The sequence below is a fragment of the Myxine glutinosa genome, chromosome 4 (assembly GCF_964187855.1).
Source record: "Myxine glutinosa chromosome 4, kmMyxGlut1.1, whole genome shotgun sequence".
Lineage (NCBI taxonomy): Eukaryota > Metazoa > Chordata > Myxini > Myxiniformes > Myxinidae > Myxine > Myxine glutinosa.
Window position 1 is genome coordinate 149980518 of NC_136264.1, and position 21463 is coordinate 150001980.

At 46.4% G+C, this 21463-nt stretch overlaps 1 protein-coding gene across 1 annotated transcript in view; it reads left to right on the plus strand.

The window, feature by feature from the left end:
- RBMX2 (RNA binding motif protein X-linked 2) overlaps positions 1 to 21463 on the plus strand; it is a 53385-nt gene that overhangs the window by 16140 nt on the left and 15782 nt on the right. Inside the window, exons 4-5 of the mRNA XM_078775325.1 lie at positions 11301 to 11352; positions 13524 to 13653. Of these exons, the coding sequence (XP_078631451.1) occupies positions 11301 to 11352; positions 13524 to 13653 (182 nt within the window). The remainder of the gene's footprint in view (positions 1 to 11300; positions 11353 to 13523; positions 13654 to 21463) is intronic.

Genomic DNA, 21463 nt, shown 5'->3' on the forward strand with positions numbered 1-21463 from the left:
TCCGAGGGCCTTTCACTTAATCACCGCAGGCAGGTTGGTGGTCTTTCCGTCTTCTACCGACTCCTCTCCGGCCTTGCTCCCCCAGCTCTCTCTAGGCTCTGTCCCCCAAATATTCCTGCAGGTCGCACAAGATCTGCCTGCAACCCTCTTATGGTTAAACTGCCAAAATCAAGACTCTCTGCTCACCTTCACTCCTTCATTCCTCTTTTCTCCCGCCTCTGGAACAAACTCCCTCACTCTCTTCAATCCCACTCCTCCCTCCAGGTCTTTAAAACGGCTGTTCACCACCATCTCTTATCTTCCCCCATCCAAAACCTTGATCTTTTCTACCCCCGCTAATTTCACGCCAAATCCACTTTTTTGAGGTGACTTTTGACTTCTTTCCTGGAAGTCCTTGGTGTCCTTGCGTTTTATACCTTTCCTGCCTCCCCCCAGGCCCTCTCCCTCCAAAAACATCTCCCGATGTCCCTGCTCTCAAATGTTGTGTTTGTGTGCTTCCTCCCCTTCTCTCCCCATCTTGTCGACCGCTCCCCTTTTTATATACTTTGTTTGCTTGTTTGTTTGATTTGTTTGTTTGATAAATGTTAGCTCTTTCACGAGCCTCGACTCTGTACACAAAAAAAAAAAAAATCCCTCCCAAAAAGGAAGGGATGGAATTACATACAGTGTCACCCCAACGTCATGATGCGTCTTTCATTCTAACCAAATACTGTAGTTGCAAAATATGGTGTGGAGTTTATCACCTTGGTGAGTGGATGCGGATGGTGCGAAGAGATTTTCATCCTATCTATGCTTCTAAATGACATTAACACAGTTACTCTACCCGTGGTCTTGCCCTGCCAATCCATTGGCCATCATTAAACTATGCGGTTCTAAAAACCAATTCCCATTGCACATACTGTGGCGCTCTCCAATTTGGGGTCTCACTCACCCGATTCAACTCCCTGTGCCCTCGCACAATTTCAGGGCTGGGTCGTGTGGCTCACCAGCAGGTCCACTCACCTGCACACCTCCGCCACTGTACGTCGCCACCCGAGCTTACCTGCTCCTCACCCTAACCTACCTGGGGGAGGCCCTCCCTGGCGCTTACGCCCTCGGTGCCCTCTCTGGCACTGGGCCACCCGGGTCCGTCCTCCGGATCCTCGGGCCCCGCTGAACTCTAACTCTGAACTCTAACCTGGCTCCCAGAGCCTACCTGCGGCCTCACCTGGCCGACAGACTAACAGTGGCGGAGTGCCCATTTAATCTTTCTCACTAACAGGCCACACGCCCAGTCATTTCACTCCACTAATGCACCCATCAAGCAGTACTCTGCTACTTTCGCACCACAGATGTCAATATCCAACCACAATTTACCTACTCCCTCTACCTACTTTTAAACCACCCTCTCCGGGTGTTCGTGAAGGGGTCCATCCTTCCCCCATCCACTCCTTCGCACCACACACTCCACTCCACATATTCCACACTACTCACTCCACACCATTCATTCCATACTCCATTTACTCCAGACCATCTATTCCATCCAACCATTCTCACTTGCCACCATGCAAGCCAATCACTCAATGCACAATCACACACATCCTCGATACTCTGCTCAATACACTTCCACTTCTCCAAACCATTGCCTTATTTCATCACCAGCACTACCGGGGACTTCCATACCAATTCCTCATTTCATCACCCTCACTACAAACACACTGCATCATTTAATCTACCTGGTTTTCCCCATAACTTAGTGCTTCCCTGTCATCCCTTATACTATTGCACATCCCACGTCATTATCATCCAACTACTCTACTCTACGTCCCCACTACAGGTACAAATGTCACTACTTAAATCTTGAGTCACCGATGGTCATCTCTAGGTCCCTAATCATTTATCCTAACCCTCCCGGGCTAGTTTGCACCGCCATACCCCATAAATGCTAAAGCTCCTTTGCCCCAAAAAGATGCGATGTGAGGGATGGTAGATCTACCATCCCTCTTCACCGCATACCATTCGCCATCACTATCACTATTCGTTCACTAAACTTGAGCCTCTCGGTGCGTCAATGCATTTCCACGGCTCGGTTTCGAAAAACCGAGCAATGCGTACGGATGGTCTGTCTCCTGCAGGTTGAGTCCGTCCGGCATTCGGATTCAGGGGAGGAGGTTTTGTCGGGCCAAGGCTCCAAGCACCATCCCTACGCAGGGCCTTGCGCTCTCAAGCGCGATTGCCCAGTCTTGCCCGGCTGGAGCGCCGCCACCGCAAGGGGGCGCCGCTCCGAACCCTTCTCCTTCCCCTCGAATCGGGCCGATCACTTTGCCTAACAAAACGCGGCACCGACCGTGCAGGGCGGAGCCCGGCCCGGATCGTGCACGGCGCTCCGTGCAGGAGCGACGCGGCACCGATCCCGGCCGGCCCCCGCAGCACACAAAGCGCACCACGCCCCGAGAGCTCGCGTCGGCTAAACGTCGGCCTGAACGCTGTGCCGGTTAACGTCGATGCTCGGATTGCATTCTCACACCACGCGTTCTGTTCTACACTCATCAAACGCGGCGCTCCAACGCCTCTCGTACATTCCACACACTCCGTACATTCTGTCACTGCACTCCCTCGTGCACACTCCCTCGGTACGTACTCCATACCACTCATGGGGGTGCACTCCTGCATCCACCCACTCAGTGCACACCTACCCACTGGTGTGTAATCCCCTGTCGCACACCCAATCACACGCTCCACAACCAACTCAGGTGTGCATCCTCGCACACGCTCCTCAACCAACTCACACTCCGTGTCACATTCATCACGCATACACTCCGATGTGCATTCATCCTCATTTTCACACTCTGTAACACACGCACTCTTCGACGCACACTTTTTTCTTACACGCGCGCCATTTCCACTCACAGCGCACCACGGACCTCCCACAGGCGCCCGGGTTACGCTGGAATCCCAAGCGCGCGAAAATTCTTTTTGCGCTAAACACTTTCCCGCAAAATCTCTTCGCGCCATATACATTTCTGTTATATACACTCCTGCTCACCTCGGCGCTTCCTCCTCTTCGCTCCACCACCACCTGCAAACTTTCATTTGGGTTATTAAGCACGGCATCACGATGCGAATCCAGACCTTGTGTGCATTCCATTTCTTCCTCCCGCGAGTGCTTTTCTAAGTCCGGCGTCTTCTTAATCCCAATTTCAACTATTATTAATCCATTTTCTCTTTCCTCGACGACCGCTGGCGCTAATAAAATTTTCTTTCCTACTCCGGCGGTCGTCGGCTTTCCCATACCCCGTGTCGCGATTTCTACGCCGGTCCACCTGGCCGTGCTTTGCTCAATCTCGCTTCCCCCGCGCTTCTCAAGCCGCGTTACCCCGTCGCATACCGGTGTGCCTTTCCCGCTTGACCTGCGGTCTATGTCCTATCCCATCTTTTTTATTAACTCCCCTCGGGTATCCATTTTTTCCTCTTGGATGTCCATTTTAACAAGTAATTCATTTATTTCATTCTTTTGGGCATCCATTATTTCTCTTTTGGATTGGTTCCCCATCTCTCTCATTTCTGCCATGAATTGCGCCATGAAGGCTTGCATGTCGCCTACCCCCATTTGCGCAGCGGGCGCGGCCCTCGTCGCCATGTGCGAGGCGCCGCCATTTTGTGCGCCTGCAACCCCTGCTACCGCACCTTCTTCAATCCCCTCTTCCATTACTCCCACTTCTTCCCTGGGGTCCTGGGTTGACTCTAAACATTCCTCGACCCCCTCATTTTCCCCCACCGGCATCCGATCGCCTTGACTATCCATGGCACGACTCAATTTGGATCTTTTAATAAAAATTTCGGCCGCTCAAAATTTTGACCAAATATTTTTCAGATGTGAAAAAATTTGGTTCGGATCCAATCCCACTCCCAGACACCAATTGTTGCGGATTCGGGGGTCGGCACTCCCCTTACCAAGGGGGGGTTAATCCCCCTTTTTTTTTTTTTTTTTTGTATACTGAATCGAGGCTCGTGAAAGAGCTAACATTTACTTCACAAACAAATCAACCCGACAAACAAAATATATAAAAAGAGGGAGCGGAAGACAAGATGGGGACAGAAGGAGAAGCACACAAACACAACATTTGAGAGCAGGGAGATGTGTGGAAGGGAGAGGGCTTGGGGGGAGGAGGCTTGGGAAGGGGGGGGGGGGGGGTGGGAGAAGTATAAAACACAAGGACACCAATGACTTCCAGGACAGAAGTTGGTATTTCAAAAAAGTGGAATTGGGGTGAAATTAGCGGGGGTAGAAAAGATCAAGGTTTTGGATGGGGGAAGATAAGAGATGGTGGTGAACAGCTGTTTTAAAGACCTGGAGGGAGGAGTGGGATTGAAGAGAGTGAGGGAGTTTGTTCCAGAGGCGGGAGAAAAGAGGAATGAAGGAGTGAAGGTGAGCAGAGAGTCTTGATTTTGGCAGTTTAACCATAAGAGGGTTGCAGGCAGATCTTGTGCGACCTGTAGGAATATTTGGGGGACAGAGCCCAGAGAGAGCTGGGGGAGCAAGGCCGGAGAGGAGTCGGTAGAAGGCGGAAAGACCACCAACCTGCCTGTGGTGAGTAAGTGAAAGGCCCTTGGAGATAGCTTCATCGCGGGAGATTCCAATGATTCTGAACGCTTTGGTTTCAACAGCGTGAAGACGAGCTAGGTGTGAGGCAGGAGCACCAGCCCAGAGGCGAGAGCAGTACTCCATTGAGCTGCGGATGAAAGCCTTGTAGGTGGTGAGGATCTCAGGTGTGCCAATGAAGGACTTCGCACGACGGAGGATGCCCAGTCGGCGACTGGCTTTGGAAGCCAGCTTGGAAATGTGGTTTTCCCAGGAAAGATCATGGCAGATAGTGAGACCCAAAAGCTTTAGTGACAGAACTTCTTGGAGAGGATTATTCAGAAAGTGGATGGGAGGGTTTTCCAGTCGGTCTTTTCGGAGAGACATCGTAAGAGTGTGAGATTTGTCCGGATTGAAAGACATGTTCCACTTGTTTGCCCAGTCTGTGATTTTGTCCAGGTCTGCAGAGAGCGAGGAGGCTGCAGACTGCCGATCTGAGGGATGAGGAATGGAGCGGTAGAGAGTAGAGTCATAAGCAAAGAGATAGAGAGGATTTTCAAGAGAGTCAGAGAGATCATTGATGAAGACCAGAAAAAGCACAGGGCCCAGAACACTGCCTTGGGGAACTCCAGCCTGAATAGGAAGAGGAGATGAGAGAAACCCATTGAGGGCCACACGTTGACTGCGACTAGAGAGGAAGTCCGCCAGCCATGCGTTGAGATTTCCATGGATACCAAAGGAGGAGAGTTTGGTGAGCAGAGCGGGGTGCCAGACCGTATCGAAGGCACATGATATGTCAAGGGAGACAGCTCTAATTTCCTGTTGGGCATTGAGGACCTCCAGCCATTGTTGAGACAGCAGAAGCAGCATGTCCAGAGTAGAGTGACCTGGTCTGAAACCAAATTGATGATCAGAGTTCAAGCCATTGGAGAAGAGGAAAGATTTCATATCTGAAGCAATGATGGATTCCATGACTTTGCTGATAATTGGGAGAAGGCTGATTGGTCTGTAGTTGCAAGGATCTGTTTTTGCACCTTTTTTGTGTAAAGCGGTGATGTTGGCTGATTTCCAAGCAGAAGGCAGATGACCTTGAGCAAAAGAGAGGGTGAAGAGAACAGAGAGAGGGAGTGAAAGAGCGGAAGAACAGGATTTTAGGACCCGTGGGCTGATGCAGTCAGGTCCAGTTGCAGAATCAGAGTCGAGGGTTGACAAAAACTTTTCCACCTTCTCAGGAGGAAAGGACACGGAGTCCAGGAGCAGCTGGGTACGACTGGGTACGGTGGGTACAGAGAGGGATGGGTTTGGGACACAAGATTTAGAGGTAAACACAGAGTGGAGGCATTCAGCTTTTTCACGTGCGGAGTCAGCTGTGTAGCCATTTGAGGTAAGGGAGGGGATGGAGGGGGAACAAACACCAGAAACAGATTTGACCAGACGCCACCAGGATTTGGAAGAGGGAGACAGATAAGAGAGTTCAGTCTTGAGAACGGAGAGATAATGTTTCCTGGCTCTCCTGAGGGTGGACACACACTTGTTTCGGGCTTTGTGAAAGGAAATGAGATTTCCTTCCGTTGGATTTGCTTTCCAGGAGACGAAGGCAAGTTGTTTCTGGGCAACAGCCTCACCACAAGATTCCGTGTACCATGGACGGGAGGAAAGGTATGACAACTGAAGATGAGATGGGATACATCTGTGCATGAGAGAGAGCAATTTACTTTGGAAGAATTCCCAGGATGAGTTGATGTCAGAGGCAGTAGAGATGGGAGACCAGTCCAGATGATTGATGGCTGCTTGAAGACCGTGCCAGTTGGCCTGAGTGAAATTCCAGACTTGTCGACGCTGAGGAGGCTCTCTGAGAATGGTCAGAGAGATGTCCACTTTAACAAGCACATGATCAGATGAGCCGATTGGAGCAGAAGAAGAGCAGCAGACATTTTCAGGGAAGTTAGTCATAACCAAGTCCAGAAGAGAAGGTGCTCCGTTGACTGAGATCCGGGTTGGGAAATTGACAGATTGTGTCAGTCCCAGTGAGTCACAGAAGTCCTTTACTGAGGAGCCATGGCTGGTGAGAGAGGTACCCACACCCAGCCAACTGGCATGGTGACAATTGAAATCACCACATATGAGGAAGAGCGAGTTGGGATGAGTAGATAGAAGTTGGTCCATAATATCAGACAGCGAGATGTAGATGGAGTCATCACTGTTTGGTGGGCGGTACAACACACATATGAACAAAGGGTGGGAGCGAAGGGGAAGCCGTAGCCAGAGGTATTCCTGGGGGTGAGGTGGAGAGAGGGCAGTGCAGGGCGAATGAGGAAGAGAGTTTTTGATAAAGATAGCAACCCCACCTCCAGGACGAGGCTCAGGTCTATCATACCGGAGGAGGGAGTAACCTGGGAGAGATACTAAGGAATCAGAGACATCATGAAGGAGGAAAGTTTCTGTTAAGCAGATCACGTCTGGTTTGTCAGAAGCAACCTGTATGGAGAGATCAGTCAAGTTTGAGCGAAGGCCCCGGATGTTTGAGGTCCATACCGTTAATGAAGACGAAGGGGGAGCATCGGATACAGAACAGGGGTTTTTTGGGTAAGATGTGGAAGAGGAGGAAGAGGTAGGGAGAGCTGTTGAAGGTGTGTCAGAGATTTCAGAATAGCTCAGAGAAAGGGAAGGATGGGGCGGACAAAAGGTTTGATGGTGATTGGGTGAGGCACAGTGAGGTGTTATTTGGGGAGGGGGAAGAGGGAGGCAGAAGGTTGGGGGAGATGGATGTGAGAGTTGGAAGGGGGAAGAAGCGGGGAGGATGCTTTGCGGAGGAGGGGTGAGAGGGGGGAAATGGAGAAGAAATGAGGGTGGGGAGATTTGATGGGGAGAGGCGAGGGGGGAGTTTAGGAGGGAAGGGACAAGGGGGGGGATTTGAAAGGGATGGGAGATGGGGGAGATTTGGAGGGGCTGGGGTGAGGGGGGAGTCTAGGAGGGGAGGGGCGAGGGGGAGTCTAGGAGGGGAGGGGCGAGGGGGAGTCTAGGAGGGGTGTGGGGGGAGTTTAGGAGGGAAGGGGCAAGGGGGGAGATTTGAAAGGGATGGGTGAATGGGGAGGATTTGGAGGGGAGGGGCAAGGGGGAAGATTTGAAAGGGATGGGTGATGGGGAAGTTTTGGAAGGGAGGGGCAAGGGGGAAGATTTGAAAGAGATGGGTGATGGGAAAGATTTGGAGGTGAGGGGCAAGGGGGGAGATTTGGAGGGGAGGGGTGATGGGGAAGATTAGGAGGGGAGGGGTGAGATTGGATTTTAGAAAGTGTACGATTAATGGGAAACGAACATTTATTGCAAAATGAGTTTCTTGTGACCTTCGAGTCAAAAATACGTTTGAGGAAGCTGGAGGGGGGGGGGGGGGGGGGGTGGGGTGGAGTGCAGGTGAGTTTAGGGAATGTAGGAAAGAGGAACTGTAAGAGATGGAATATTTTTTTGGAAGGAATAGATTTGGTGAGCAAGTCGAAAACACCCTTTTAAAGAAGAAGAAGAAAAAGGTGTTATAATATACGACAGAATACAGTACTTCAGGGGAAAGTTTAAATATTTTTAAATTAACAGTGAAAACTATCTGGGGAAATGGAGGTGAAACACGTGATCGAAGAACGAACAAATGAATAAGAACAACAAATGAACGAATAAGAACAACGAATAAGAATAAAAAAGGCATATATATATATTTTTTTGAGTTGAGATTTTAAACAAGGACGTATGGGGTGAAAAGACTGGGAAAAACAGAGAACGAAAGTAATTGGAGCACAATAGACAGACCGCTGAGAGAAAAACAAAGCCTCAAGGTAGGACACGGAAGCCGACAAGGCCTCAAAAGACGTGGCATGAATTGACCGACGATTTTCTGTGCAGGTATGAAAAATGAACACCGAGAATCTTCCTAAGGACACACTATAGGTACACACACCGAACAATAAATACAGTTTCGACAAAAACACAATTGTGAACAATTACTTAACTTCGAAAGTGTGAGAGCGTGGACAGCTTCGAAAAAACGTGACTCGCCGACAAAGCAAAGATCTCGCGAGATCTCCAAAGTCTTTCAGTCTTTCAGTCCTCAGTCTTTCACTGAGGAGAGGCTTCCGTCTGGCCACTCTGCCATAAAGCCCAGATCGGTGGAGTGTTTCAGTGATGGTTGTCCTTCTGGAAGTTTATCCCATCTCCACACAGGATCTCCAGAGCTCAGCCATAGTGACCATCGGGTTCTGGGTCACCTCTCTTACCAAGGCCCTTTTCCCCCGATTGCTCAGTTTGGCAGGGCGGCCAGCTCTAGGAAGAGTCCTGGTTGTTCCAAACTTCTTCCATTTAAGTATTATGGAGGCCACTGTGCTCTTGGGAACCTTCAATGCAGCAGAAATATTTTTGTAGGCTTCCCCAGATCTGTACCTCGACACAATCCTGTCTCTGAGCTCTGAAGGCAGTTTCTTCGACCTCATGGCTTGGTTTTTGCTCTGATATGCATTGTCAGCTGTGAGACCTTATGCAGTCACGTGAAAAAGTAAGTACACCCACCCCATGTAAAGTTTTGACTTTTTCAACATATTTCAACATACAGCTATTTGATGTTCATTTCAACAATATTGATAGATAAAGGTGATATAATATAACAAATATCATGAAACATTTACATTTTGTGGTCCATTGTATAATTTAAATAAACATAAATGCAAATTTTGCATGTGGAAAAAGTAAGTACACCCCTACATTTATCATTACTTCAAATACCTAAAATTAGAATCAGGTGCACCAGCTCAGGTGCAAATGATTAGAACATCGTTAGAGAGGATCTTGGAGGAACCTGTCTCATTTAAACCTCAGACATTTAGTTTGGTTTGCTGTTTGTTGTTGAAGTGTGTGGCGTTACCATGCCCTGATCAAAAGAGCTCTCTGAGGCCTTCAGAAAGAAGGTTATAGATGCCTACGAGTCTGGGAAGGGATTTAAAAAGATCTCCAAACAATTTGAAATCAATCTTTCGACTGTCTGGAAGATCATCTACAAGTGGAGAAGATTCCAAACAACTGCCAACTTGTTCAGGCCAGGCCGCCCCAGCAAGTTCAGCCCGAGAGCAGACCGCAAGATGCTGAAATAAGTCTCTAAGAACCCCAGAATGTCATCACGGGACCTGAGGGCAGCTCTTGCCACTGTTGATGTCAAAGTGCACAAGTATACCATTAGAAAGAGGCTGCACAAATTTGATCTACATGGGAGGTGTGCCAGGAGGAAACCTTTGATGTCCAGAAAGAACATCAGGGCAAGACTAAAGTTTGCCAATGAACACCGAGACAAAGACCAGCACTTCTGGAACAATGTGCTCTGGACAGATGAGTCAAAGGTAGAGCTATTTGGCCACAGTACCAGAAGACATGTTTGGCGAAAACCAAAGACAGCATTTGACCTCAAGAACCTGATACCAACTGTAAAGCATGGTGGTGGAAATATTATGGTTTGGGGCAGCTTTGCTGCATCAGGGCCTGGGCAGCTCACCATCATAGAATCCACTATGAATTCTTCATTGTACCAGAGGGTGCTTGAGGATAATGTGAGGCCATCTGTCGGAAAGTTGAAGCTCAACCGAAGGTGGACCTTGCAACATGACCCTAAACATACCAGTAAATCCACCAAGGAATGGCTGAAAAGAAAGAAATGGAGGGTTCTGGAATGGCCAAGTCAAAGCCCGGATCTAAATCCCATAGAGATGTTGTGGGGGGATTTGAAACGAGCTGTGCATGCAAGAAACCCCTCAAACATCGCACAGCTGAAAGAATTATGCATGGAGGAGTGGGCAAAAATTTCTCCTAGTCGATATCAGAGACTGATAGACAGTCATTAGAAACGCCTACTTGGGGTTGTTTCTGCCAAAGGGGGCAATACCACCTATTGGAGCCAAGGGTGTACTTACTTTTTCCACATGCGAAATTTGCATTTATGTTTATTTAAATTATACAATGGACTACAACATGTAAATGTTTCATGATATTTGTAATATTATATCACCTTTATCTATAAATATTGTTGAAATGAAGATCAAATAGCTGTATGTTGAAATATGTTGAAAAAGTCCAAACTTTACATGGGGTTTACTTACTTTTTCACTTGACTGTATAGACAGGTGTGTGTTTTTCCAAATCATGTCCAATCAATTGAATTTGCCACAGGTGGACTCCAATCAAGGTGTAGAAACATCTCAAAGATGATCAAGAGAAATGGGAGGCACGTGAGCTAAATTTCAAGTGTCATAGCAAAGAGTCTGAATACTTATGTAAATGTGATATTTCAATTTTTTTTTTTCATAAATATGCAAAACTTTCTAAAATCCTGTTTTCTCTTTGTCATAATGGAGTATTGAGTGTCGATTGATGAGGGAAAAAATGAATTTAAACGATTTCAGCATAAGGCTGCAACATAACAAAATGTGAAAAAAATGAAGGGGTGTGAATACTTTCTGAATGCACTGTATACGACCTTACACGACATCCGGTCTAACGGATCCCTACTTAGGTACCTTTTTCTTCTTCTTCACGACAGTCGGAGCACACTATCTATCCAATCCTACCTGGCCTAATGTATTTCATTGCCTACCACCTCACAAACGTAACAATATTGACCAATTGTGACTTAATTTGCACGATATGGCACTGAACCCTCAATATCATCGAGTATATCAATGTCTCATTTAATCATTTTGGTTTTCTCTTTCAGGTGGATTGCCATATGAGCTCACAGAGGGAGACATTATTTGTGTGTTTTCACAGTGAGTAAGCTATTTTTTGTGCATTTTTGTGTTCCATCGTTTCAACAGTTCCAATACAAATTAGTTTCGGAGGAATTTTAAATGAAAAGTTCTTTAAAAAGAAATCTCGAAGACTCATCCAGGAGCTTTTGTATGTAGAACAAGGATGTCAAATGACTCGGTGCACTGAATATTGGAAAACTATCGACAAGTTAATGTGCTCGGAAGGAAATGCTAAACGGCCATTATTATTACTAGCAACGGTACCCGCCTTAAGGGCGGGGCTTCAATTGGATAGCCCAAATGAAAAGGAAAAATATCAGAAATTGAAGGCTTTTTTTTATTTTAAACGATTCATATAAACATCCGTTGAATCATATCACACGCAAATCATCAAAATCTAAACAGTACATGGCACCTATTTTGAAAAAAGATTTGAATTCTGCAAAACGGAAGCGGCCGCTACACGTCTTTCTCAGTCGCTTTGCACACGCTGCCATGTTACTTCGGAGCCGCACATTTATATCGGAAGAGTTAGTCAAGAGTCGATCTACTCTCTCCTGGTACGTAGAAGTTCAACAAAAGCCACATCACTGTTCATATCGGTAAATATTATTCCATCGTGTTTGGAAAAATTGGAAAACTTGGAAAATTGGGAAGAAATTGGAAAAACAATATAGCCTATTTTACTACAAGGGGTCCCAAGAATACCCACCCAAAATATCGTTGCGATCGGTTCAGCCGTTTTTGCGGTACCTTCGAACGGACAGACAGACAAACAAACAGACAGACAGACAGACGGACGGACATTTGGTGAATTATAGTAAGATGATTATTATTATTATTTTTATTATTATTATTATTATTATTATATTTTGGCACACTAGCGAAATAATCAAAAGACAGCACCCTTTAGTACCACACTTACCAGGTGGCATATATTAGGCTGAACAAACTACATCATTTGCGTAGTTTGAGCGTAATTATTAGTCTCGCCCATTCCCAAAGAGACGGTCGATGGTGGACAGCAGACGGCAGGCTGTAGAGTAGATGGTAGACTGAGTGTGAATGTGTCTGCACACAGTCCAACTTTAATATTTACATTTGATTACGTGTTGCCACGTGAATGGGATTCCCATGTCTGTAGTTACAAGTTTGGGTCATTCGATCAAGATCAGGTTATTTAAATGTTCGTAAAACATTTACAAGATTGTTGTTTACAGATGTAGGAGAAAAGTTAATCAGGAGTGCAACATGACAATGATGGGCCAAATGGCCTCATTTCCATGTTAAAGGTTGTACAGGATCTTGCGACCATGAATTCAACTCAGAGTAGTCCCACGGAGACCGAGGACCCATTGTGTATTGATTTCCATTTCTGCATGCTGTAGTGAGCACCATGAAGGCTACAGCCGGAAGAGCTTTTTATTACCCAGACCAACCATCATAAGAATAATAGCAACTCGTCACATCTTAAGAATAACTACATCTGTCCGTATTGCCTCATAACATGATATGAGCGGGGTGAAATGGTATGTAGCAGTGACCACTACTGGCACCAAGATGCTCTCTTGGTGTCCTTTGTAAAGAGTAGCTGAGCTATTGCGGGCACCATGGCCAAAATACAAATTCCTACCCTCACCTATGGAGGGCACCGCATCAGCGGCACAGCCGTGCCCTCAGCCAATGATGCTATCCTGCAGCCTTGTGCTGTACGTGTAAGAAGAAGAGGAATGAATTTGTATGAACGCCGTTTGTGAGAATATAATTTTTTTACATCTGAAGGTGGACAGTTTTCATCCCTGTTTGTCTGTCTGTCTGTGTCTGACTGTGAGCAGGATATCTCAAAAGTTATGGACGGATTCGGACGAAACTTGGTGGACAGGTTGGGTGTGTGACAAGGGCGAATTGATTCGATTTTGGTGAAGATGCGTATCCGGATACAAGGATTTTTAAAGTGATTCTTTACAATTGAGAGATAAGGCCAATAACGATATTTAAAAACGTTGTGGACGAGTTATGTCAAAACTTAGTGGATGAGTTTGATAGATGAGAAGAACAAGCTGATTCAATTTTGGTTCAGGTCCTCGTACAGATCTGACCTAACTGTCGGATACACAATGTAAACTGTTCCGCCTGGCGGAGGTATGTGTTCTACCGAGTGCCGTACTTGTTTTATTAATGTGTTTCAGATACGGCGAGATCGTAAACGTGAATTTGGTTCGTGACAAAAAAACTGGGAAGCAGAAGGGATTCGTATTCATCTGCTATGAAGATCAGAGAAGCACCATCTTGGCTGTGGATAACTTGAATGGCATCAAGGTATCTCTGCCGTTCCTTATTCTCATGAATGTGTCAGCAGGAAACACGAGCCCCATTAACTTTATGGCGTCTTGTACATCCGTGCTCAAGTTTTGGTCTTCATTTAAATTTTCATGCTTATCTTTGAACTAGATGGCAGTTATTACCCTCGCCAGATAAGTGTATTGAATTTGAGTCAGTTTGTCTGTTTGTTTGTCTGTCTGTTTGTTTGTCCGCACAGAATAAATATGATTTTCTCTGCAACCGCTGGTCCGATTGACAGGAAATTTTCACCATGGGTGCAGTCCTCCTGTAGAATTTTTTAAATGATAATTATGACGTCATAGGTCACGTGGTATGGGTGCCATATTGGAAAAACCGAAAATGATTGCACCTCTATATCTCCAAAAGCGCTGCATATAAAAAAAACGAGACATGGCTCATTGTAAAGAACACTCCATGGGGAATAACATATGTTAATGATTATGTCATTGAGGCCTGGTGTTGGCTTAGCGATTAGGGTGCCAGCTTGGGATCCTAGGATCCTGGGTTTGAATCCAGGTTGATTGCTGAATTAACGCCAGGGGGGTTGACTCAGCCTGTCATCCTTCCGAGGTCGGCAAATTGAGTACCAGTTCACTGGTAATTCCCTGTGTGTGGCAAGAGGCAACTAACGGTTGGCGGCAGGAAGGGCATCCGGCCGTAAAATATTGCTTCAAAAAGGGGACCATGGTGCCCGAAAAAGGCCAACCCCTGCTCTGCGGGGAAAAATGGCCTCTAAAGGTGGTTCTAATGATGACGTCATAGGTGCCTCCATTATGATGTCATAATTTGACAAGTACAAAACTTCATCCGATGAAGATGAAATTTTTTGAGTGTCATCTCGGCATAAATTGGTGGAGAAAAAAAATAATGACGTCATCGGTCACATGGTTCGGTCGCCATATTTGTTTTAACACAAAAGCCTTAAAAACCACTAAAACCACTAAAAACACATCCTGGCGAGGCTCTGCAATCTCTGATTGCTCTTTCTTGTTTACTCATTGCAAACGGCCAGGGTGAAATTGGTTGTCAGCAGGTTTTGGTTGTTTTAGCACATTTGTCTAGTAATGTTAAAATGCTAATTGTGGCTTACCCAATAATTAGGCAACCATCCAGCTTGATCCGTAACAACAGGAAAATGGTTGTCTCTTGTTCCTCAGCAATGCTGGTCTCTGTCTTCCACCGCCTCCTTTCTGGTCTTGCACCTCTGCTCTTTCTGTGCTCTGTCCCCAATTCAGCCCCCCTCTCTCCGGCCACAGGTTTCTGCAGGACTTACAAGATCTGCCAACAACATCCTTGTGAAACTCCCAAAATCCAGAATCAATGCTTGCTCACCTCCACTCATTCGTTCCTCTTTTTCCGCACATGTGGCATCAACTTCCACATTCTTCAATCGCATTCTTTCCTCCAGGTCAAGACAGCTACTGACCACCATTTCAGATAATCCCCAATCCAAAACCACGATCTTTTGTAGCCCCATTAACCCTCCGCCAGCCCACCTTTTTCCAAGTTTACAGTTTTTCCTTCCTGAGAGTTTGCTTCTGTATCCATCTTGTCCACCTACCATCACCTTCTTTATTCCCAACATCCCTTGTTACTCCAAGTAGGCATCTAATTAGTCCCTCATCCCTGCTGTTGGTGTGACCCCTCTCTCTTTCTTTTTACTGGCCCTTTTGCTGTGTTCCTTCCGTTATATGATCCGTTCTATGTTATTTTTTTTGCCTAGACCAAGCTTTCTTTTTTGACAGTTTTTTGACACCTTTTAACATGAAATATTGGACAGGATATAACAGTAACACCTGGGCGAAGATGTAACCTAAAAACACGACAAATCCAGTTTGGAAAAATTAGCTTTAGTAAGATGGAAACTGGAGCTGCAGATTCCATCAGCATGTGGAAAAACTCAAAATCTCTCTTCCTGTTTATTCATTCCCATGCTCCTATGTTGCATATTGCAAATATTTACTCAGAATTCCATGACAATTGAAGTTTTCATTTGTACCTACAAGTGATACGTATGCAGCATACACATTAGAAATTTCATGCAGGTGTCACGGTTTCTACGTCCGCTGTTCAATAAGAACGTAGGACAAACGCCTTGAGAATATGAGCCGTTTTTATTATGGAGCCGTTACACATGTGCGGGAGATAGGAGGGCACGAAACTGGCCGTCCTTTCTCGAAATATATTTCCCAGTGAGCTTCATTTATAAGCAGGCAAGAACAATATTGTAAGTGTTTTTCCTCCAAGAGTATGCCACGCACCCATAGTGCCACGCATACAATCTTGAAGGTCAGATTCCAACACGGAATGGCCTGTTCTCCTGAAAAACCCACAATGTGTTTTAAAATCTTCAGACAAGCAGAGAGAAACACAGACCAGCTTTGTGGTCAGAACAACAAATGCAAGATAAAAAAAAGATCACAGTGCATGACATATGCATCCTCAGCAGACTAATGAGAAAAGGTTTGATGAAGCAACCATCAGCTCCCACATTCCTTTCTCCTGTTCAGATATTAAATAATAAAACATTTAAAAAATATTATAGAACATGGAATCCCATTAACATTTCAGATCTGCAACGAAGACGTCTGGTCCGATGTAGATGTGCTCCACTAGAGGGTGACCAACTCCCCTGCGGAACTGGCTCCCTCCATCTTGCACAAACGCGGTCCTTGCAGATATTCGAGGTTAATATAGGTCCATGCTCATGAGAGCCCGCACATGTTGTTGTTCTGGGGAATACATAATGTCATCAATCTCCTGTATCATCTGCTCCTGTTTAGAGTACAGAGCATGGCAATTTAAGAAAAAGACAGAGACTTCCTTTGTGTCAAAGTCATCCATGGACGTGCGCTCAGAGGGATCCGGAGTAACAGGTGGATATTGCGGTTCCTCGTCGTCGTTTTTGTCCTCTTTCTCGTTCACTTGTAGTTGAGCCAACAGAGACTTAGAACTAGGAAAAAATCTCTCAAGACACAGGCGAAGAAAATATTTCATTATAAACACAGCAAAGACAAGGCTTACGATTATCGTAAGTCCCCATAAAATCCAAGATAATATGGTGTACCCAAGGCTACCAAACCATCCAGAAAGCCAATTTGTTATACCCAGATCCTCCCGGGAAATTCTATCCACCTGTAGTCTCCTGCTCGTCTCCCTCAGTCGGTTAATGGCCTTGTTTACTCCTAACGGATTCGGGATCCAAGTGCAACATTTTCCCTTGATCACCCCACATACCCCTCCACGTTCCGCCAAGAGGATGTCGAGCGCTACCTGGTTCTGCATCACCATGGTCCACATTTCTACCACAGTATCTAACAATTCCTTATGGGCCTGTAGGGTATCATTGGCAACTCTTTCTAGGGCTAAAGCAATTTTGTCTATCCTATAGCTATTCATAACGACTCCTGTTCCCGCGAGGAAGAATCCCAATGCTTTCTCCCATCCATGTCCAAAAAGAGTAGTCTTTTTGTCTCGGTCCCACATTGCCCTCCCGGACCCTTCCCGGAGAGATGTCGAGGCTATCTAAAAGGAGGATTTCAGGAATTACTGAACCTAGATAGCATGTCCCCTTCCAGTCATCAGGCAGATACGGGTATGCTTTATCTCCACAAACAAACATCGTCCCATGTGGAGAAACCATGTGGTTTGAAAGGCATTTCATACCCTCTGAATCCCCCTTCTTGGGAACAGTAGAAAAAATAACAGCTGGTAGGGTAGTTGTATTATCTTGCAACCCCACCTGAACAGTCATTGCTCCCTTTGAAGACCTTGGTTTTCTCCCAGGTAAGACAATGTTGCATTCAGAAACTCCCATCTCAGTTTTTCCCCTCCCTTGGATGCAAACCACACCTGTTCGTTTTTCTACCCAATCTGGTTTAGGACGAGTTACCCTGTCCTGAATCATCGGGACATATCCAAATTTACGAGTGCATTCGGCATCATTCCTTATCCCTGTCCTTTTTACAGTGGTTCTAATACAGGTGTTTCCCAATGGAGCCGAGCATAAATCATTAAGTGACAATGGGATAACTTTCATCTTGATACTACCCGTGGAGGTGCTCTCTGGCATTGGCATACAAGACTAGCAATTTGTGCGAGTCTGTGCCGCCACTACTTCCCTAGCCACTCCCCAGTCGGTATTTGATTCTCCAGGTTCTCCCCTTATCACTTCGCTATGATCCACTGGCTGATACCCCTTGATGGTTATTTTTACCTGGTAGGTTTGTCCCACACACGTTTCTCTGCAAGTTTTATGTTTAACCAGGCACCTCAAATTCTGTGCTTGTTTAGCTTGGTCATAAATCGAGGTTATTAAAGCGTAATTTTTAGTTCCCCGTTTATATCCTGTTTTCTTAGTTTTTCTTTTTTTCCACCGACTGATAGAAAAATACTTCAGTACCACTTCCCATTTGCCTTTTATTTTCCGAGACCATTGTACTATGCGGACAGGGATTGGAGACAAACAACAACAACATGCATTTTAAAGACCATTTTCCCTGCTAGAGCGGGGGTTAGCCTTGCGGTCCCCATGACAATCTTCTCCATTTTGCCCTATTTTCTGCATCTCTCCTTGTTAACCCCCTTGCCCGCATTTCTTCTTCCACCATCTTTAGCCAAGTCTTTCTCGGTCTTCCCCGTCTTCTACTTCCTTCTACATTCATTTCCATCACTCTTCTCAACCAGTCACTTTCATCCTTCCTCAACACATGACCAAACCATCTCAACCTGTTCCTCTTCACAGCATCAATCACAGGCTCGATTCCCATAATCTTTCGCAATTCATCATTTGTCTTCCTCTCTCTCAACGATACTCCGCACATCCGTCGAACCATTCGCATTTCCACCCTTTCCAACCTTCGTTGCTGCTCTACGTTCATTACCCATGTCTCGCTCCCATAAATCATAACACTTCTCACACATGCAGCATACACCTTTCCCTTCAGCTTCAACGACACTCCCCTCATCATCAGCACGCCACTCACTTCCCGAAACTTCTTCCATGCACATCTCACTCGAGCAACCGTTGCCGAGTCTGATCCACCTTCTCCATTCAGCATGTCTCCGAGGTAGCAAAATGTTTTCACACCTTCCAGCTTCACGCCGTCTCCAAGATCCAACTCAACATTTCCTCCATCTGCAGCTCCCTCTGTGCACACCTTACATTTGAATGTAGCTGCCACCCTGGTTAATGACCCTCTCAGACCACTACATTTTTGATGAACCCACTCAGCACACATTGTACACTGAATGGAGTTCACTCCGACACCCTTCCTACACACAGCACAGGGCCACTTCCCAGTTCTTTCCACCTCACCACATGCTTTACCACTTGCCATCACCTTCGTCTTTCCGATATTCACCTTCAGACCTTTTGTCTCCATACATTCCATCCACGTGTTCATCTTTTCCTTCAGTCCATCCATACTTTCCGCAATCAACACCAGATCATCTGCATACAACAACTCCCACGGTAAACCCTCCTTTACGTTCTGAGGCAGCACCTCCATCACAGCTACAAATAGTAGTGGACTTAGTACCGACCCCTGATGCACTCCCACCTTCACCTCAAACTCACCACTGTTCCCGTCCTTCGTCCTTACAGCTGTGCGCGCTCTTTTGTACATTGCCATCACTACTCTGATCAACCATTCCTCCACTCCTAACTTCCTCAATGCCCATGTCAATACTTTGCGTGGAACCCGATCGAATGCTTTCTCCAGATCAACAAACCCAAGAAACAACTTCTTCCTCTTCTCCATGTACTTCTCCTGCAACTGCCTCACAATGAAAAGCGCGTCTGTCGTTCCTCTTCCTGGCATAAATCCAAACTGCATTTCGTCGATCTTCACTTTCTTCCTTATCCTCCTCTCCAACACCCTTTCCAATACCTTCATTCCATGCTCCAATAACTTTATCGCTCGGTACGAGCCACACTCCAGAGGGTCACCTTTCCCCTTGTATAGAGGGACGAGGGTACTCAGTTCCCAACCCACTGGAATGCGGCCTTCTTTCACCACCAGATTACAGATCTCTGTCATTCTCTTCACACCCCAAATTCCTGCTGCCTTCAACATATCTCCCACAACTCCCGTCGGCCCTCCCGCTTTTCTACCCTTCATTGCTTTTATCGCTTCCTCAACTTCCTTCTCAGTTATCTTCTCTGCCGGTCCTAAAACTGGGTTACTCTCTATGTTGCCATCCCATTCATTCTCTGTATTCAACAGCATTTCCATATATCTTTTCCATCTTCCTTTAATTACATCTGGGTCGACAACGATTTGTCTCACTTCATCCTTCAAGCAGCTCACCCCCATCACATCACACCTCTCTTTCGCTATCTGCTTTGCAATCCTGAATACTGCTTTCTGACCCTCTTCCGAATCCAAGCGTTCTCCGAACATTTTCCTACATGCCTCCTGCGCCTTTGCTACCTCTTTCTTTGCAGCCTTCCTGGCTGCCTTATAACTTTCATGCTCTGCTGTTTCTGCTCCCGTACCCTTCGCCTTCTGCCACTCCTTGAACTTCTTCCTCTTCTCGTCAATCCTCTTTCCAACTTCATCATCCCACCACCATGTTTCCGAGTGCCTCGGTGGTCCTTTTGTCCATCCACATACCTCACCAACGGCTCCCAACAGACTAGCTTTCATTGACATCCAACCACTTTCAAGCTCAACCACATCATCCTCGACCCTACTCAGCCTCTCTTTTAATGCCTCCCTTACTGTCACCTCTTTCAACCTCCACACCTTCATTCTCGGTTGGTACTTCACCCGCCGAGCTCTCCTCGCACCTTTCACCCTTACGTCGCAGACAACCAAGTGGTGCTGTGAAACAGCCTCCTCCCCCGGGATCACCTTTGTGTCTCGGAGGTGCCCCCTATCTCGCCTACGCACCATCAGGTAGTCAACGGTTGTCGTCGACCCACCTGACGTGTATGTAACAAGCTTATTATCCTCTTTCTGGAACTGAGTATTACAAATCAACAAATCAGCTCCATCAGCAAACTCCAAAATCCTTTCACCTTCTCCATTTCTCACACCATATCCGTAACCCCCATGAACTCCGTCAAAACCATCCATACTCCTTCCCACATGTCCATTTAGGTCTCCTCCTACCACAACAACTTCCTCATCTTTCACGTTTTCCATCAGCTTCTCTATCGCACACCAGAACTTGTCCTTCTCTTCATCGCTCCGACCAACCTGCGGAGCATATCCCGAGATGACGTTCACCAAGAGCTTTCCAATCATCATTTTCACCATCATCAACCTATCACTCACTCTAGTCACACTCACCACACTGTCTACAAACTCCTCAGAAAACAGGACACCAACACCATTCACGCCCTCCAGGCACCCTTGCCACACAAACTTGTATTTCTGTCCCTGCCTACCCTTCACCATTCTCACACCACTTCCCTTCCATCTCGTCTCTTGCACACAACATATGTCCACTCTTCTTCTGACCAATACTTCCACCACTTCTCCTGATCTCCCTGTCATTGTCCCTACATTCCATGTCCCAAACCTCAGAAACCGATCTCCACTTCAGGCTGTACCCTGCCCATATGTAGTTGTAATTGTCATGGTTCTCTTTTTGAGGCAATGTTTTTATGGCCGGATGCCCTTCCTGACGCCAACCCTCTTAGTCGCCTCTTACGACACGCAGGGATACGGCGTACCTATTCTTATCCAGGGTACACACTGGGAAACGTTTAAAACATGGAAATCCTGGAGGGGGGGGGGGGGGGGGGGGATCACCGCTGCGGTTTAAACATATTTAA